This window comes from Protobothrops mucrosquamatus, unplaced genomic scaffold (assembly GCF_001527695.2).
Source record: "Protobothrops mucrosquamatus isolate PMUCROS unplaced genomic scaffold, P.Mucros_1.0 scaffold_166, whole genome shotgun sequence".
Classification (NCBI taxonomy): domain Eukaryota; kingdom Metazoa; phylum Chordata; class Lepidosauria; order Squamata; family Viperidae; genus Protobothrops; species Protobothrops mucrosquamatus.
The window spans coordinates 89975-108305 of NW_015386242.1; the positions used below are offsets into that span (position 1 = coordinate 89975).

At 38.4% G+C, this 18331-nt stretch overlaps 1 protein-coding gene across 1 annotated transcript in view; it reads left to right on the forward strand.

Moving 5' to 3' along the window:
- RNF150 (ring finger protein 150) overlaps window positions 1-17864 on the forward strand; it is a 91639-nt gene extending 73775 nt beyond the window's left edge. Inside the window, exons 3-7 of the mRNA XM_015821548.2 lie at window positions 4207-4278; window positions 4651-4733; window positions 5342-5438; window positions 6454-6664; window positions 17473-17864. Coding sequence (XP_015677034.1) covers window positions 4207-4278; window positions 4651-4733; window positions 5342-5438; window positions 6454-6664; window positions 17473-17591 — 582 coding nt within the window. The 3' untranslated portion in view covers window positions 17592-17864. The remainder of the gene's footprint in view (window positions 1-4206; window positions 4279-4650; window positions 4734-5341; window positions 5439-6453; window positions 6665-17472) is intronic.
- Window positions 17865-18331: the final 467 nt, after the last annotated feature.

An 18331-nucleotide genomic window follows, 5' to 3' on the forward strand; every position in this document is an offset into this window, starting at 1 on the left:
TGGGAATATTGGATTATTCTGTAAGTGCAGGAATATATTTCTGTTCATGGGCTACAACTCACCAATTAGCACAAATGATTTATACAAGAATTGATAAAATGTTAGTCTCTGGAAGTTTAGAATTGTCACTCCTGTATTCTACAAACAACAGGATATCTTAGACTGGTACTCCAAAACGGGGGTCCCCAACCTCCGGTCCATAGACCGGTACTGGTCTGCGGCATGCCAGCAACTGGTCCACACAAACAAGCAAAGCCCCATCCATGGGATTCAGGCAGCACACAAAACCACGCTCCCTCTGGTCCACGGAAAAACCTCTCTCCATGGAACCGGTCCCTGGTGCTCAAAAGGTTGGGGACCTCTGCTCCAAAATACCCAAATATTACTAGGTTACCTGTTTCTAAAGCCAGTTGTCCTTTTGCCTTTTTAAAAAAATGATGGATTTTTTTTTATCATCCACTGCATGGTTTTTAAAACAACAAAATCATTATACATATATACATAAGGGTACACACACAAGCACACACACACAAACACACGCACAGAGAACTATTTGAAATATTATCTAGTGTGTATATGAATTGCTGTCTCTTTATTGAAATTTGAACTTATGTGCTCTTGGTTTCTGGTAGGAAGTTGATCGGTCAAGGATTTTCTTAGCGAAAGACACAAATCAGTGTAATGAGTCAAGATTTTATCTGGACCGTGGATAGAGGGAAAAATTGAAAAAAATTGTTCAAGTCTGGACATGTTCTGTATTCAGAAAGATAAATATTGCCTTACTTTTGCTTAATTGAGCTTTCTATTCTGCCTTACTTCAAGATTAGCTAATAGCCTCTGTTCTGGAGGCAGAGCTAATTTAGTATCAGATCTGCTTTGGAAATGGACTGTGATTACTTGATGATTGCTATCCTTCCTTGTGTGGGCTTGGATGTCTGATAACAAAGCAATCTTGTTTCATGTAATACATAGATAATCTAAAACACTGTTAGAGTTTCCTGAGTGATATATAAAACCAGGTTCTTTACCTCCTCAAATATGGAGGTTACATTTATAAATCAAGGAGACCAGTTATGAGCCTGCGGTATTTATTTTGAGGTCTCTAGAGAACCAGCTGGATTATTTATAAGATAATCCTCAGGAATAATACCCAGGTGTACAAAATCTTCTAGAAGCCCCTAACCTGGCATTAAAGTTTCCTGCTAATATTACAGTAGCTTTAGAGTGATTTGAGTTTATCTTTAGCACTGTTTTTTCTAGTATTAGGAGAAAATTGGGAAGATGTATGTGGTGTATATATGTTCAGTAGAACTATTTCAGAGAATTTATATAAAAATTTTACAGCAAAATAATGAGGAATCATCAAGACCAATTCACGTACTTGCCAGCCCAGCTTTGCATTGGCAAGTATAGTCAGTCCTCCTGATGTCCACCCTGTAGTCTTATACTTCAAGTATCTAAAGCCTGGAAAATGAATCTTTTCCTTATCTGTAGTCAACCAGCTCTCTGGGAATGCTATGAAGTCAAATAAAGAGAGGAATTCCACCAGGTCCCCATCCTTTGTTCTGTCCTTTCAGCCAGCAGTATTCCAGATAACTGGATAGAGCCTTCATGCTTAATATTAGTGGGGGTGATTGGAAAGATATTGGAATTTTGGATTCAAAAACATAGATTTTTCAGACATCCAACAGGAGTGAAGTTATCAAAATTCTTTTGGTGTAAAATTTGTCTACCTTCACTACTACCTTGCTGTTGTATAAACTCTGGCAGGTTTTGAGGTGAGCAGCAATTTGGGTGGAATACTTTTGCAGGTTGGCAATTCAGAATAGTATCAAAATCTAGGAGTGATATCTTACTTCTAGGTGGGGATGATTTTCTTGTCTCAAATTGTCTCCTTAGCCATTTTGCTTCATGAGCTGTAGGCCTAGCTGGCGATTTGGGGCTTATATCTATTTTAGAAGCAGTGAGCTAATGGCGACCTCTTTAGAACTCAGTCCTACTGCAAGACCATCCTTTATTAGTAGCTCTCAAAGATTTGGGCTGCATCTCACTTCCACTTGTCTGTCAACCTCTATTTTATTTCTCTTACTTACATTTTCTGTTTGGTATTATATTTTATTAGTGAATGTGGGGTAACATGGGAACTACTCCCAAGGACTCTTTATTGCTGTCCTCCATGTCCATATTCCATGTTGAAATAGGGAAAAATACCAGCAGATAGTTTTTCAAAATAGGCAGTATTTTCTTGGGCAGTTGGGTGACCAGCTCTATTAGAAGTTTGGCAGCTTTATGTGTTATTGCTAATAATTCTCCTATCCCTATTGACCCTTCAGGCTTACCCCATAGAAGCCTCTCCTATTCTATCTCCTACTCTCCCTCAGACTTGCCCCACAGAAGTCTCTCCTCTTCTATCCCTATCATCCCCCTCAGGCTTTCCCCATAGAGACCTCTCCTATCTCCTATTGCCTCTCTCCTCCACTCTCCCTTTTCCCACCAAAACATCTCCCTTTTCAAATCCCTTTTCCTCTTCTCCCACCTCTTCCTCTTTTCTTCTGGCTGAAGAAGAGGCAGCTTTTGGGGCTCTGCCAGAGCTCCAGCCTCAGTCGCTGCCACAGTCCATCCACCTGCCACCCAGCTGGCCATCCTGGGCAGGCCCAATCTGCTGGAACTGCACAGATTGATCCCGTTTCAGCTGATCTCTCCACTACACACTCTCCCCGCCCAAAATTCTTTGGTCCCCCTAAAGAGTGGGAAGTGCTCACCAAAGGTCTGTGGTGTCAGGGGATGGATCAGAATTTCATCTAGCAGTGAGTACTGCCTCTTCTGTGCTGTGGCCCAGAGTATCATACATCAGTCTTCTAAGGGATGTATTGCCCGTTTTGGTCTCTATGCTTTGGGCTCAGCTGCAACAAATGAGTCATCTTCCTGAGACTTCTTGTACCCAATGTCTCTGGGGCTGGAGGCCCATTCTCTGGTTCTGGCTGTTGTGAGGCATGTGGGAGGATTGAGTCTTTCTCCAGAGGCTCCTCCAGTCCAGGAGACTCTGGAGTTGGTGGCATTCTCTCTGCTCAGGCTGCTTGTCAGCCTTCCACTCAGGTTCTCTAAGGACTTCCCCCTGTTCCCCAGCTTTAGGTACAACCTCAGGGTCATCTGGCCTGAGTTGCTCGGGCCCAATTTGAGTGCCCTTTGTGGCAGGACTGTTGCAATGTACTCCAATGACCACAACCAATTCATATAGCCCTCTTCCTTGTCAGTGTCCTTCTCCTTCTGTGGATGGAACAGGTTGGGCGTGAGTCACTGGTCTCCTCCTTGTTGGACAGTTGCCTATGGGATAGATGGCCGAGAGGTTCGTATTGCCTCATTTAGAGGCAATAGATGATTTTGGTGCAGGGAAATGTGCGCACGTATGGGTCCAAGTGTGCATGTGCACATGGGCGCATGCATGATGGCAGCGCTAGCATGTGTGGGCATGCCCAAATGGGCCACATGCACCCATGGCACACGTGCTGGCACCCAGATGCCGATGCAAATGGACCGCTGGTGCTCGTGTGATGTCGACAGCAGTCCTAGTGTCCCCGCGCATGCGGAAATGGGGCTGCCAGTGCCACGCAGTGGTGTTACCGTGAATGGGGTGGGGCTCGCCAGCTATTCCCAGGGCCCGGTGGCCAACAGGCCGCAGCCCGGTACCAGGCTGCGGACCTTTGGTGTAGGGAGTATGTGTGATGTACTCTTGATTGGTTCATGCATTTATGGACTACACTAATATATAAAGACAGCCTAAGGAGACTTAGTGGCATAAATGTGCAGATAATGCTGCATGCAGATGATGTATGCAGCATCATGTTTGAGTTGAGAACCAATTTTTTACAAATGAAAGATTGTACGATACACCATAGGATGTGAATCTGAAAATTAATTACATATAAATGGCAAAAAAAGCAAGTGGAGAAAGGTGCATCTTTCTTAGTGCTTAAACTTAAACTTTAATAACCAAATTTCACATTTTTGTTTACCAATGCTATTCATAATTTCATACTTTTAATCTGTGCTATGTTAAGTGTTGTACAGTATTTGTTCTCTATACAAGTCCTTGTTTTTACCTCTTTTGTTTTAAATAGTTTTCAACTATTATTAATGCAAGAAGTAATCTGTATGAAAGTTTATCCCATAAGTATAAAATGATTCTGTGTTGTTGTTTTTTTTCAGCGTCGTCTTGGAGATGCTGCGAAGAAAGCAATCAGCAAACTCCAAGTCAGAACAATAAGGAAAGGAGATAAGGTAATTTTAAAAAAATACTTCTCTTTAAAAATGACCACTTTGTTCAGAGACAATATTAAGGGCAAAATAATAATAATAAAAAAATAAAACTAGAACTTTTTTACTTGCAACTACAAAATGGAGTGTGTAAAGACTGGTCAGAAGATTGGATAAACATAAAGAAGGTTCATGCAAATTTCCACTATGATCTGGAGTTTAGACTGTCCATTTACATGGACAAAAAGGAAAAAAAATCGGATAGTTATATCCTACCACCATTCATTTGCACATCGATATTGACCACATCAACAAGGACACATCTCTCTGAATTTCACTCAGCTTGCATTTTTGTTATTTTAAAATATTAATTATTATTATTATTATTATTTTTAGGAAACAGAGTCTGATTTTGACAACTGTGCAGTATGTATTGAGGGTTACAAACCAAATGATGTTGTCAGGATCTTGCCTTGCCGGTAAGTTATTATCATTATCCCAACAAATTTATTTTAATAAAGTAATTGGTTTTAAGAAACAGTCAGAATCTTTTTCAAAGTTTCATTAGATTGCTTGATATAGAGGTTTGTACATTTATTGGTCTGTAATATCATAACATTTGGGATGAGTATAAATGTGTCTTAGCTTTTATGACAAATTTAGCACTGGTGTCACAATAAATAAAATACAATGAACTGTTTCTTTATTATGTTTTATTATCTATATCTAAGTTTGGAATTGTTATTATGGATAGTGGATTTGTTCATTTATTTATGTTGTATTTCACATACATCCAAAAGTGATGTCCATATATATTTTTTTTAAAAAAAAATCTATCATAGTAATATTTATAATACTAAAAAGATTCATTTTCCATTTTTTGTTCGCTTTTGATTTTAATACTGTATCATAATCAACTCCAAAATACTTCTGTTTTTCAGCTCTGACTTCATTTTTAGGTTGATAAAAACGTTTGCTAGTTTAGATTCCTTATATTGCCAAATAAATTATTCCAACGTAATGTTTGAAAATTCCGACCTGTAGAAAAAAAACATTGAACTAAATATAATTTTCCTTAATTTCATAGGCATCTCTTTCACAAATCTTGTGTAGATCCATGGCTTCTAGATCATCGTACCTGTCCTATGTGTAAAATGAATATACTAAAAGCACTAGGGATTCCGGTAAGCATTCCAAGTAACACAGTAAGTAAAACTGTATTTTTGAAAATACAGTTTTGTATTTACCTAATTTTTATAAATTGTATTCTTTTTTATAATGAAAAGCAAGTCATATATACTAATTTATAAGTAAAAGCAAGTATTATATTCCAATGCAGCATAAAAGGTCTGAGTATTTTATGGCCATTTTGTGTACTTACAAACTTAAATAGAGAAACTGTTTAAAACTGGTACTATCTGCATTGGCATTGGTGTAACAGCTGATACATTGTTTTTAAAACACAATGAATTCCTTAAATTTTGAGTTTCCTAAAGCAGTGAAGGTTCAGAAAAAAGGAGTTGTTGAAAGAAAAACAGAATCCCTTCTGATGTATTGAGCTATAACTTTTCCTGATTCCCAAATAGCTTGGACGTGATTAGTTTTGTTCCAGAATAGTTGCTTATGCCTTTTAGGTGAGGAAGACTATTTCATTGTAGACTCTGTACTGGTATAAAGTATTGAAGATTGCATTAGCTTAATTAAAAAGTGCTCTTTTATGTGTGTTTCTCTCTTAATATTTTAACTGAATCGATGCTATGAAGTAGAAGTACATGTAGTGTGTTATTGAGAAGAGATGGCCGTCAAAAAAAAAAGGAATGGCCATAGTAAGTATAAAATAGTTTGGATTCCAATTCATGTGAAAATGTTATATATTGATAAATTGAGTTGTGTTTTCATCCCGGGCAATTTTCAACAAAAATCTATCCTAGCAAATTTCTGATATTACCATTTATTTTCAGCTCAATATACAAATTAATATAGCCTCCATCAACTTTTGTTTAAAATGAAATGAAAATACATAGTTAACAATAGGTTTCCTGATAACATATGGAATATATTAAGACAGAATCACATATCAAATTGTAGGGGTGATTTTGGGGCAGAGGGAAACCTTTTCCATCAATATTACTCCTGAACATTATCTTTTACAAAGTTTCTTCCCAATTCTATGATTCTCTTCTTTTTAATTTCTTTTAGCCTAATGCAGATTGTGTGGATGACATCCCTCCGGATTTTGAAGCTTCTATAGGAGGGCCACCAACCAATCAGATTACAGGAGCTAGTGATATCACTGTGAATGAAAGCTCCATAGCAGTGGATACTCCTATCCGGACAGTTGGAGTATTACAAGTTATTCAGGATGCAGATCCTCTTCTGCAGGCTGGGGAAAGTAACAATACTACAAGCAGTAAGTCCCCATTGATCTCTTTGCTTTGAATAAAATGTTACAGATGCAATTCATAAAAGTACCTAAGGTGGCTTTTCTGAAATATTTTCAGTTAGTTGATCTTCTGGATTTCAGTTAGAAAACATTCAACACAACTAGAGTTTTCATAGGGGGTTATAGTACAATTCTTCCCCCCCCCCGATATTAATTCAAAACCAAATCTCACTAGTGGCATGGAACCATAGGATCAATATGTTCAGCATATGATTGACTGTGATCATGCTGTTATATTGAAAAAATATGTTTTACAGGAAGAGATGGGGATGAAAAGGTTATAAATTAGTACATTTTGCACCGAATACTGCTTAGCAAAAAGGGTATTCTTTCCTTTCACAAATATTATTCTCACACAAAGACAAAATTCAATAATAAATTTTCTACATGGTATGAGATATAGGTCTTACATCTGGTATAACTCAGTCTTGATTTGAGACCTAGATATCTACCTTCTTGAAGAGAAAAAGATTTCGTCTGATCTTTGAACTGTAAGTCCTATGCTTTCTGACATTTAGTCTATGTTATTCTGGATAAATCTGAAAACCAGTAGCAAATGTCTGCAGTTTGCAAACCTTTGCTGCTACCGGTACCCCTAGTCCTCTTCTAATCTCATTGCTGCAAAATTTACTCTTTTATATGCTGTGAGGGAAAACAACCAAGCTGAAGCTTTCAGGCTACAGTAGCTGGCTTCAATTTCAGCATTATTTATGATTCCAAGTTTTAGTATTAAAAATATAGCCCCAGCAATCATAACAGTTGTCCAAAGATTCCCATTCTCCCTTTATTTATTACAGACTTTAACATTGCAGTTCCCAATACACTAGTTAGTCTCATATCATTCTGTTAATTCAATACATGATCTGCTCTTACCAACATTAGTTCATAACTGTTCTTGATTGTCTGCTTTATCTTGCCAGATATCTTTTACAAGTAATTTTTGTCTATATTCTTCTGGGTCACTTATGAAATATTTTCAAAAATAGATTCCACTTTCATATATCAGAGCAGCAAGGTATCAACATCGTGACCAGAGTTGTGATATTGGTTAAACTTGGAACTGCCTGTAATTATTTGCAATGTTTGTAGCTTAAGAACTGTGACGTGTTTTTATAAATATCTGATGGTCTTCTGCATCCTTGACCAAGGAGAATCCAGTATCTTGCAATATAATGTATGTTGGAGAAAATAGAAATGTAAAGGGAATGTTAATAACAAACACCAACATTTCCTGTTCTCTGTACTTCTTGGTTATGATTCAAGTCAATGATGAAGGACACATTTTGGCAGCGAGAAAACTTCACCACGTTTAACCTTGTTTGCTTATTTATTTAAGGAAAGGTTGTAAAACTTATTTTCAAATAGAGGAAAAACTTGGCCCTTTAATTAGATCACCAGGGTTATAAGTCAAAAAGCAGGAAGAGTCAGAATAAGTAAATGGTTGGAGGCAAAATAAAAGCAAATTTTAATTTATTGAAATTCAAGTAAATACCATTAATAGGATTATTTACTATTGTCCCTTTCATATTCAAATATGATAATTTCATGGCTCCGATGTAAGAACTCTATTTAGACAGGCACTCTATAGCAGGGCTTTTCAACCAGTGGTATGGGTGCCACCTGTGGTACATTGGCACCCGGCAGGTGGTACGTGAACATCCTAGAAAAGTGGTAGCGGGGGAGGGGCAGCACCGCACAAGCCTGAGCGAGAGATGGCTGGAGCTGCAGGGCTGTCAGGGCTCAGTGGAAGCACCAGGATCAGCGCTTCTTTGGGGCTGTCAGGGCTCAGTGGAAGCGCCAGGATCAGCGCCAGGCTCCAGCTGGAGCTCAGCACTGATCCTGACGCTTCTGCTGAGCCCAGAAGAAGCGCCGATCAGCTGGAATGTTGCTGCATCTCCAGGGTCTTGTGATTTACATTGAGATGCTTGGCAATTGATTCATATTTAAGACGGTCACAGTGTCCCAGGGTCATGTGAAGTGACTAAAACCTGATGCAACCACCCAGCAGACGGGGGGAATAAAAACCAAACACCCCCACCCCACCCCACCCCCGCTGCCAATCCTCAACAGAAATGCTCACAACAATGAAAACCTCAGATAGGAGGAAGAGCGCCGCCGGGCGGGCAGGCAGGTGTCTTGCTCGGCTGTGGCTCGGGGGGCACTTTTTTCAGTGCCATTGTAACTTCGAACAGTCACTAAGAGAACTGTTGTAAGTCGAGGACTACCTGTATTTTATCACTTGTTTCCTTTTTTTATTTTTGGGTCATCAAGTTTTTGACATCTTTCTAGGCAACTGGTGGTACTTGGATGTTGCCATACCCTAAAAGTGGTACAATGGGTGAAAAGGTTGAAAAGCCCTGGTCTATGGCAAGTGTAAACAACAGAAAAAAGGAAACAGATAATCTATACAATATCTTCCAACAAAATGGATATCCATGCAACCATCAAAAAGTGCCTGACCATTCAACCAAATATAGCACAACCAGCACAAGCTGTAAAAAGGGTAACACTGCCATATATCAAAAACATCTCAGAAACACCAATCGATTATTACAGCCGCACTGCAACAGCATAGCACACAAACCAACTAAAGCCCTCCAGAACATCCTAAGTAAACCAAAAGACCTAGCAGCCTCAGAAGAAAAAAACGAGCCATCCGCAACATACAGTGTAAAGACTGCAACAGGCCCTGTCTAGGACAAACAGACAGAAGACTAGCAGAATGCATCCCTGAACACCAACTGGCAGTCAGAAGACATAATGACAAGTCTTTAATCTCACAACATATGGACAGACTTAACCATAGTTTCAACTGGGAAACTGTGACCATCCTACACCAAGCCAAGTTCAAAAATGCTGGAGAATTCCTGGAAGCCTGGTACTGTAACAAATTGGCCATCAATAGACATATTGGCATAAACAACATAGTACAAAAAAGACGATCAATAGCCAGAAAGGGAATAAAAAGACCCAAACACCTCTCCAGCAGCAGTCAACAGCCAGATGAGTATAGATTAACACCAAAATTAACATCAGGCCAAAAATCAAGAAGTAAATACCTCAATCAAGAACTAGTACTTTTTCATAACTGTGAATGGTTATTGTCTGAGACAGTCATTAAATGAGGACTACCTATACCTAGTATCTAGTCATAAACATTTCTAGAGTAAGCAATAGTGGCGAATATCTGTAGCCCGGATATAGGATGAGGATGAAGGTTCGTTCTCCAGGCTTGTGGGTTGGTTTCAGAATGTTTAGTTACCTATGCTAGGTAACATCTTCAACGGTGTTTAGTGGATGTCTGTGTCAGTGTTCTCCTGTTTATAAGGGCTTCAGGTGTGGGTGTATCAACTGAAGGTCTTGTGATGGGTCTTGTGATCATACCTGACCCATCACATGATCCTCACATCACATCACAAGGCATCCGATAAAGCAGACCACAACCTACTCCTTGGTAAGCTAGAAAAAGATGGAATAGACAACATCACCACCAGATAGATCTGTAACTGGCTGGCAAACCATACTCAATGAGTAGTCCTCAGTGGCACTACATCCACATGGAGAGAAGTAGGCAGTGGTACCACAAGGTTCTGTCTTAGGCCCAATACTCTTCAGTATCTTCGTAACTGACTTAAATGAGGGAATTGAAGGGGAACTCATCAAATTTGCAGATGACACCAAACTGGCAGGAGTAGCCAATACCCCAGAAGATAAACTCAGGGTCCAAAAAGATCTTGACAAACTTGAACAATGGGCCCTATCCAAGAAAATGAGTTTCAATGTGGAGAAAAGCAAAATCTTACACTTAGGCAGGAAAAATCAAAGGTACAAGTACAGATTAGACGAGACTTGGCTTAAAAAACTAATTGTGAGAGGAACCTTGGAGTCCTAGTGGACGATCACTTGACTATGAGTCACCAGTGTGCAGCAGCAGCAGCGAAAAAAAGCTAATACGATCCTGGGTTGTATAAACAGAGGCATAGAATCAAGATCACGTGAAGTATTAGTACCACTTTATAAAACCCTAATAAGACCACACCTGGAATACTGCAGCCAATTTGGGTCACCATATCACAAAAAAGATGTTGAGAGTCTGGAAAAAATTCAGAGAAGAACAATTAAGATGATCAAAAGCCTGGAGACTAAAACGTACGAAGAATGGCTGCAGGACTTGGGTTTGGCTAGTCTAAAGAAAAGAAGAAATAGGGGAGACATGATAGTATTTGAGGGGCTGCCACAAAGAAGAGGGGGTCACGTTATTCACCAAAGCACCAGAGGGCAGGACAAAAAACAATGGTTGGAAACTGATCAAAGAGAGAAGCAACCTGGAATTAAGGAGAAACTTCCTGACAGTGAGGACAATTAACCAGTGGAACAGCTTGCCTCCAAAAATCGTGGGCATTCTATCACTGGAGATTTTTAAGAAGAGACTAGACAGTCACTTGTCTGAGATGGTGTAGGTTCTCCTGCTTGAACAGGGGGCTGGACTAGAAGACCTCCAAGGTTTCTTCTAGCTCTATTCTATTCTATTCTAAACAGAAGAACACTGACATCCCCTAAACTCTGCTGAAGATATGTTACCTAGCCTGTTAACTAAATGTTCGGAAACCAACCCAAAAGCTCAGAGAACAAACTTTCACCTTCATTCCTAGAATAATTTAAAGATCAATAAGAGATTATGTCTATCCTCAGGCTTAAAATGAACATTACAAAAATAGTTATCTGGAACTTTTAATAGCAATCTGTAGAGCTTTAATTCAGCTGGAATATCTATCTCTTATGTCTTCCTATGAATAGCTAGAATTAAAATGGCTGAAGGAGTGAGGAAGGTTAAATTTGCTGTGGCTCAACTTCCTGTATGTGACTGGATGATGCAAGGGCTGCTAGATGAGCATTGAGGAGAGGCAAAGTCTGATGATTCTGGCTTCTCAGGAGGACTGATTCTGAGTCCATTATGTGATCTACTGTTTGATGAAGGATTATGTTGTGCAGCGCTTTAGTTCTTTGCAATTAAGGTTTATTCTTTCCAAAACTGCATATTAGAAACGCTGTGCTTTAGCTACAGCAAACATTTTAGTTTTTAACTTGCTGGAGTTTGTTGCCTATTTACAGTGCTTAGAGTTCAACACAGGGCATTGCCCTTCTAAAATATTAACTCAAGATTTCATTTATTTTCAATTTCTGCTCTTGTTGTCATGACATAGATTTGGTTCCATCACAGTAAGAGCAGAGGTTATAGGTGTCAAACTACAGGCCATGGGTGTCAGGTCCTTTCAGACAGTCCTTCTAATCTATAAAGTTATAATAATAGGATTGTTAGATGGTAGTTAGTTCCCTACAATGGAAGTTCAAATATATTGCTTTTTAAGGCACTTTACATAAAACTAAAAAGGTCTTTAAAATATATTTTCAGTGGTTTCTAATGGCTGCAGAGATGGTTTACCTTTTCAAAGGGAAAAAATTCCAATTGAAATCCTACTCTGGAATTTCTTATTCTTGCTTTCCCAGTTATTCACATGATTAATAACATTTCCATGTGGAAAATAAGTTTTTTTTAAAACCTATTTTTAGATTTTTATCGGAAAAGCTGAAGTAATCAATGCAATTATTTTTTAAAAAATACAGACTTCAATTATTTGGCATAAAATATACAGTAGCTTTAAATAATTGCAATTTAAAAAATATATATAATATGGCCAAAAATGCATTTTAAGGATCATCTCTGTGCAATCTTCTCATCTTAGTAATCTCCACATGTGTTAAGATATAACTTCCAAAATTCAAATGTTGGCTGGACACTTTGGGAGTTCTGGACTTAACATCTGGAGAATGCCAGATTGGAGAAAAATGGGTTCATATGTACATCTTTCCTCTGTGTTTTTTATTAAAATAACATTAACAAGTGGTTGTGTTGTTGCATCTCTTTATGAAGCAATGCTTACTCAGAGAGAAATGCCTCTGAATATAATGGAACTGCTTAGTTATAAGTGTACTTACTATAGGAAATACATTGGGAGCCAGACTTTTCCAAGGCAAAAATGGTGATTTTATAACTAACAAACTGTCAGTAGCACTACACAATGCATGAGATATACAAAGCAAGGTGTCCATTATGCTAAAAAGAATCACTTTGTTTAAACTTAAGAATATGTAAGAACAGACTATATGCTTACATTACAGCGTAACATACAGAGGATGGTTTAATTGACTGTTTCACAGTGTAGTAAAGATAGCCTTGTCTGATGTCTGGGTAGATGCTGACTTCAAATTAGTTAAAGGCAAAACGGATACATTGATCCCAACAATATCCCAGGTAAATAACAAATAGTTTACCAGCCTCCTTTTTTAGTGATTAAAAAAAAACAGATAAATTTCCTCTCTCTTAATAATGTTCATAACACTTCAGAACATAAGGATTATTTAAATAGTGATTTGGTGCCCTTTGAAATACACACTAGAAACATTGTTGAATCTATTCCCATTGCATTTCTGAAACCATTTATGTGAAGGCTTTTTGTTTCACGGAGATCTATATAAATACTCAAAGTTACAGAATGTTAAATTTGGCTCAGCTACAGTGTAATGTCAGCAATAGCTGCATTTGCTGGTTTGGCATGCAGCTCATACCAAGGTGTTCAGTTGTGTAGACGTGATATAAGCTATTGCCAATTTACATGTTATTGTGCTACCATTCCCTTTTACTGGCTGTCAGCTATAGTGGCATGACACCATAAATCAGATCAGATTTCATTATACATTTACTTAAATAAGATAGATTTCATTATAAATTTACCCAAATCATATACAGAATAGAAATGCAAAGTGCTAGCCCAAAACTTGCATTCTTTTGTCTCCAGTATTCTATGCATGTCATGTTTCTATGTTTAAAGATCTTATAGTATTTGAAGAATTTTTATGGCCCTCATCAAAATATATCAGTTTGATGTACTTTCTAAGGCAATGGCCCCCAACTTTTTGGGCACCAGGGACTGGTTCTATGGAGAGAGGTTTTTCCACAGACCGGAGGGGCCGTGGTTTTGTGCGCTGCCTGCATTCCTGGATAGGGCTTTACTTGTTTGCGCAGCCTGCCTTCTGGCATGCCGCGGACTGTTGCTGGTCCGCGGACCAAGGGTTGGGGATCCCTGTCCTAAGGCACATAAAATTACCACAATTCCTATTAAATTCCTATTAAATGAATAGAATAAACTCATGCATACAGAGATGAAGGAAAAAAATAGAGAATATCCTATATTCAGGGGAAACTCCAAGAAGAGAAAAGATAGAAAACTATCTAAACAAAAAATATAAAAGAAGGAAATATTTTAACAATAACATAGTGGAATAAAATGTTGATAGCCTAAGAGAAGGAGAGAACTGACAATCAAATTGAAGAAGAAATAGTATGGTGTGATATTGGGAAACTGGGGAAAAATTTATAGACGTAGCATGGAGTAGAATGATTAGCAAAAATAAAAACCAGGAAACATGAAATAGAGTGATTAAATAAAAGATAGATGTGCACATATAGAAACTGGAAACAAGTATTACATAATATTAATTTGGAGGGGGAGAGAAACATGAATAATGGAATTAAGTGGCTAGAACACTGAATATGAAAATTCCATATTGTGGTATTTTGTTCAAGGCCCAGTTGTATATTCAGGATATTTGCATAAAAATTCAAATAATTACCTTCTGGTGGATTGTTGCATTTACATATTGACATAATGCATCTGGCATTCTGCTTTTCACTGTTTCAGTAACTATGATCCAACATGGGTACACACTGGTTAGCATGTGGGTGTACATTTCAGAGACGGAGTTGTAGTTCTTGAAAATAGCATGAAGAGCCATGAGCTTACATTAGTTTTGTACTGAATATAGTTGTTCCTAAGGAAACCTTTTGTGTAATTTAAAATGAAAATTTGTTGCTGAATATTGACTATTGATAATTTTAGATGTAAATAACTACATCTTTGCAGTGGAAATTCTAAAAAAGAAATTATTAAAAGCAACTCTTTTGTTTTGAAACATAATATTTTATACAACTAGTTTTATGCTAAGGGTCCATTTTCAATACAGAATATAGAATCTGAGTCAATATAATGCTGCTCCCTAATGCTATCTATATAAAAAGAGAGGTTCTGCATGTACAGAAGGATCAATTTGCTCTATGATGCCTTAAACATGTACAGGCTCCAGGAAAAATGTAACCTGACCAATATAAACTTTTGAATCTTTTGTAAAAAGTTGACCCTGTTTCTTTTAAAAGTTCCTTCCATTCAGGCTTTCCCACTTAAGACTCCGAAAGAAAGCACCCTATCAAATATTTCAACTGTGTGAACTCAGCTTACCTGGCTGAGGAATTCTGGGATTTGAAGTCCACAATTCATAAAAGGGCCAGGTTTGAAGACCCCTGCATTAAAGCAAGAGATCAGACAGTTGTTTCAAACAAAGGTGGCTCAGGGCTGTGACCAAGTTATCTTTAATCAAGACAGTTACTCCCTTGCTTGGCAAGGAGCCTCATTGAGCATTCTTGTTCTTTACTCCACTCTACTCAGAGTCCAAGGGCTTGGGGTTCATGCTCATCATCTCACTACTCCAGCTGTTCTGATGGTACCTGTGTTTGATCAACTTCAAGTGATTCCTGGCTAGGTAATTTCTGAAGTTTACATTCCACAGGTTCAACTAGAGCAGGGCTTTTCAACCTTTTCACCCATTGTACCACTTTTAGGGTATGGCAATATCCGAGTACCACCAGTTGCCTAGAATGATGTCAAAAACTTGACGACCCAAAAATTAAAAAAGGAAACAAGTGATAAAATACAGGTAGTCCTCGACTTACAACAGTCCTCTTAGTGACTGTTCGAAGTTACAATGGCACTGAAAAAAAGTGCCCCCCGAGCCACAGCCGAGCAAGACACCTGCCTGCCCACCCGGCGGCGATCTTCCTCCTATCTGAGGTTTTCATTGTTGTGAGCATTTCTGTTGAGGATTGGCAGCGGGGGTGGGGTGGGGTGGGGGTGTTTGGTTTTTATTCCCCCCGTCTGCAGGGTGGTTGCATCAGGTTTTGGTCACTTCACATGACCCTGGGACACTGTGACCATCATAAATATGAATCAATTGCCAAGCATCTGAATGTAAATCACAAGACCCTGGAGATGCAGCAACATTCCAGCTGATCGGCGCTTCTTCTGGGCTCAGCAGAAGCATCAGGATCAGTGCCGAGCTCCAGCTGGAGCCTGTCGCTGATCCTGGCACTTCCACTGAGCCCTGACAGCCCCAAAGAAGCACTGATCCTGGTGCTTCCACTGAGCCCTGACAGCCCTGCAGCTCCAGCCATCTCTCGCTCAGGCTTGTGCGGTGCTGCCCCTCCCCCGCTACCACTTTTCTAGGATGTTCGCGTACCACCTGCCAGGTGCCAATGTACCACAGGTGGTACCCGTACCACTGGTTGAAAAGCCCTGAACTAGAGCAGGTTTGTCAGAGTCTGAATTCTGAGTCATGAGACAAAGTTATTGTGTTTTAGCCTGTTTGGAGAGGATAGCAGGCCCCCTGAAAGAGCAAGTACTGTCATTGGATTTGCAAATGGTGGCTGTGGCAAAGACTTTAATTATATAATTACTGGTTCCAGCTGTGGCCAATTATAAGCTTAATAATTTTATAGTAATGTATTGTACTGCTTAGTGATTTATCTGTTATTATTTTTACCACTTCTAATTTCCAGATTTTTCAAAGCCAACTTCATCTAGGTTATATTGCTAGTAACATCCCATCCTGATTACTGCAATATAGCCTATGCGAGGTTGAAAAATGTCTGGAAATGGTGCAAATAATGGCAAGTAAACTAAGCTGTGCAACAAATAGGAAATATATGAGGTTTGTACTAAAATATCTGCATTGGTTGCTCATGAGGCCATAATTACAGTTGTTGGTATTCATCATAAATGTCCTAAACCATACTTTTTAAAGCATATTCTGCGAAGCACAATTGTTCCGTAAAGATTAATAGGTATTCAACAAATGCCTATTTTCTCTCCCAAGATGGAAGAGAAAATGTTTTGTGAGTTTTCTCACATTGACCATTGAATGAAGATGTTAGCAGATTTCTTCTCAGATATCACATCAAAACAATTAGGGGGAAAAACATTACTTTTGGATAAAGTTTCACAGAGGAACTGAACTTTTATGTGAAAATGCATTGAAGAGCCTCTTAACTTTTCTATCATCAGTTTTGTGAAAGTGAATTTTCACGCTCACTTCAAGAAAGACCAAATATCAGAACAATTATCTACATCTATTTTAAAAATTGAGACAAGATTATGATACTGGCTTTGTGATAATATTAATTAGACATCAATAATCCTTATTAATTTACTGCAGATTATGTCCCAGTCTACCTCTGACAGCCAGTACTAGGAGACATTGATTAATTGGAGAAATCAGGTGTATCTAACCTAAAGATCCAGAAGTACATGTGTTCCCTCAAGGTTTCCAGTCACCTCTTCTTGCCACCAAATTGTAGCTCCCAGTATAAGAAATTGGATGTGCAGGAATAATCCTAATAATGTTTTGTCCTGAATCTATATACTTTTGGAAATATAGACTCCATGATGCCATTCAAATGCAAGAGCTGATCTTGTAAAAATATTGTGGACTTACGCTTTGACGGGTTTTCTTATTTAAAATCAGATGACAAGAACAAAATAAAAGTGTGAAGATGATTTGTAAATGATGAAAGACCTGGCTCTAATCTTTTTTTTTTCTTCTTTCAGGTGAGCAAGAACCAGCAGTTAGTAGTGATTCAGATATTTCATTGATTATGGCAATGGAGGTTGGACTCTCTGATGTGGAACTTTCCACTGATCCAGACTGCGAGGAGGTGAAATCCTGAAAAAAAGGAAACTATCAAAACATCCTTCCACTAAACTAACAGGCAGTAGCAGGAAGAAGAAATCAGTTGTGGTACACATGATTATCCATATACATATGTGCACATATGTAAGATTTGGGTCAGTTGTGTATACATGAATACCCATATACACACGTGCACATATGTAATTGTATGACCTGCAAAGACTTCCGGAACATTATGTGAACTCCAGTTAATTCCATTCTGGGATGGTCATGAAAAGCAATAGTAACAGACGTGTCTGCCTGGATGCAGTTTCATTAACAATTATATTTGTTCATTTCATTGAAAACAGAAGTTGAAAATGTATTGTTCTAATCCAGGTGCCAGAAGAATATGCCCCTGCTTGGTGGCTTAGAACCATATAACCATATAACTGACATGAAGTCCCCCCCCACACACACACCTTTGGGTTTTGTTTTGTTTTTAAAACAAAAGGGATACCAGAAAATGATTATAGCTGATATTGATGGACATTATTTTTCTTTCTTTTTAATAACCCAAGCTTATTCAAATATTCAGTTCAGAGATCGGAACATTATGGTGTGTCACAAAAATGTATGTATGCCAGGTATTTTCTACATGAAGAAAGCATGGCTTCAGGAAGAAATGGTGCTTCCAACTTTGACTTGATTTGAAGACTCTTTTTATTATTGGCCCTTGGAGATCTGTGCTTCCAGGGTCTTTCAGACAGGAGAACAGAGACTGGTTTGATAGAGGTT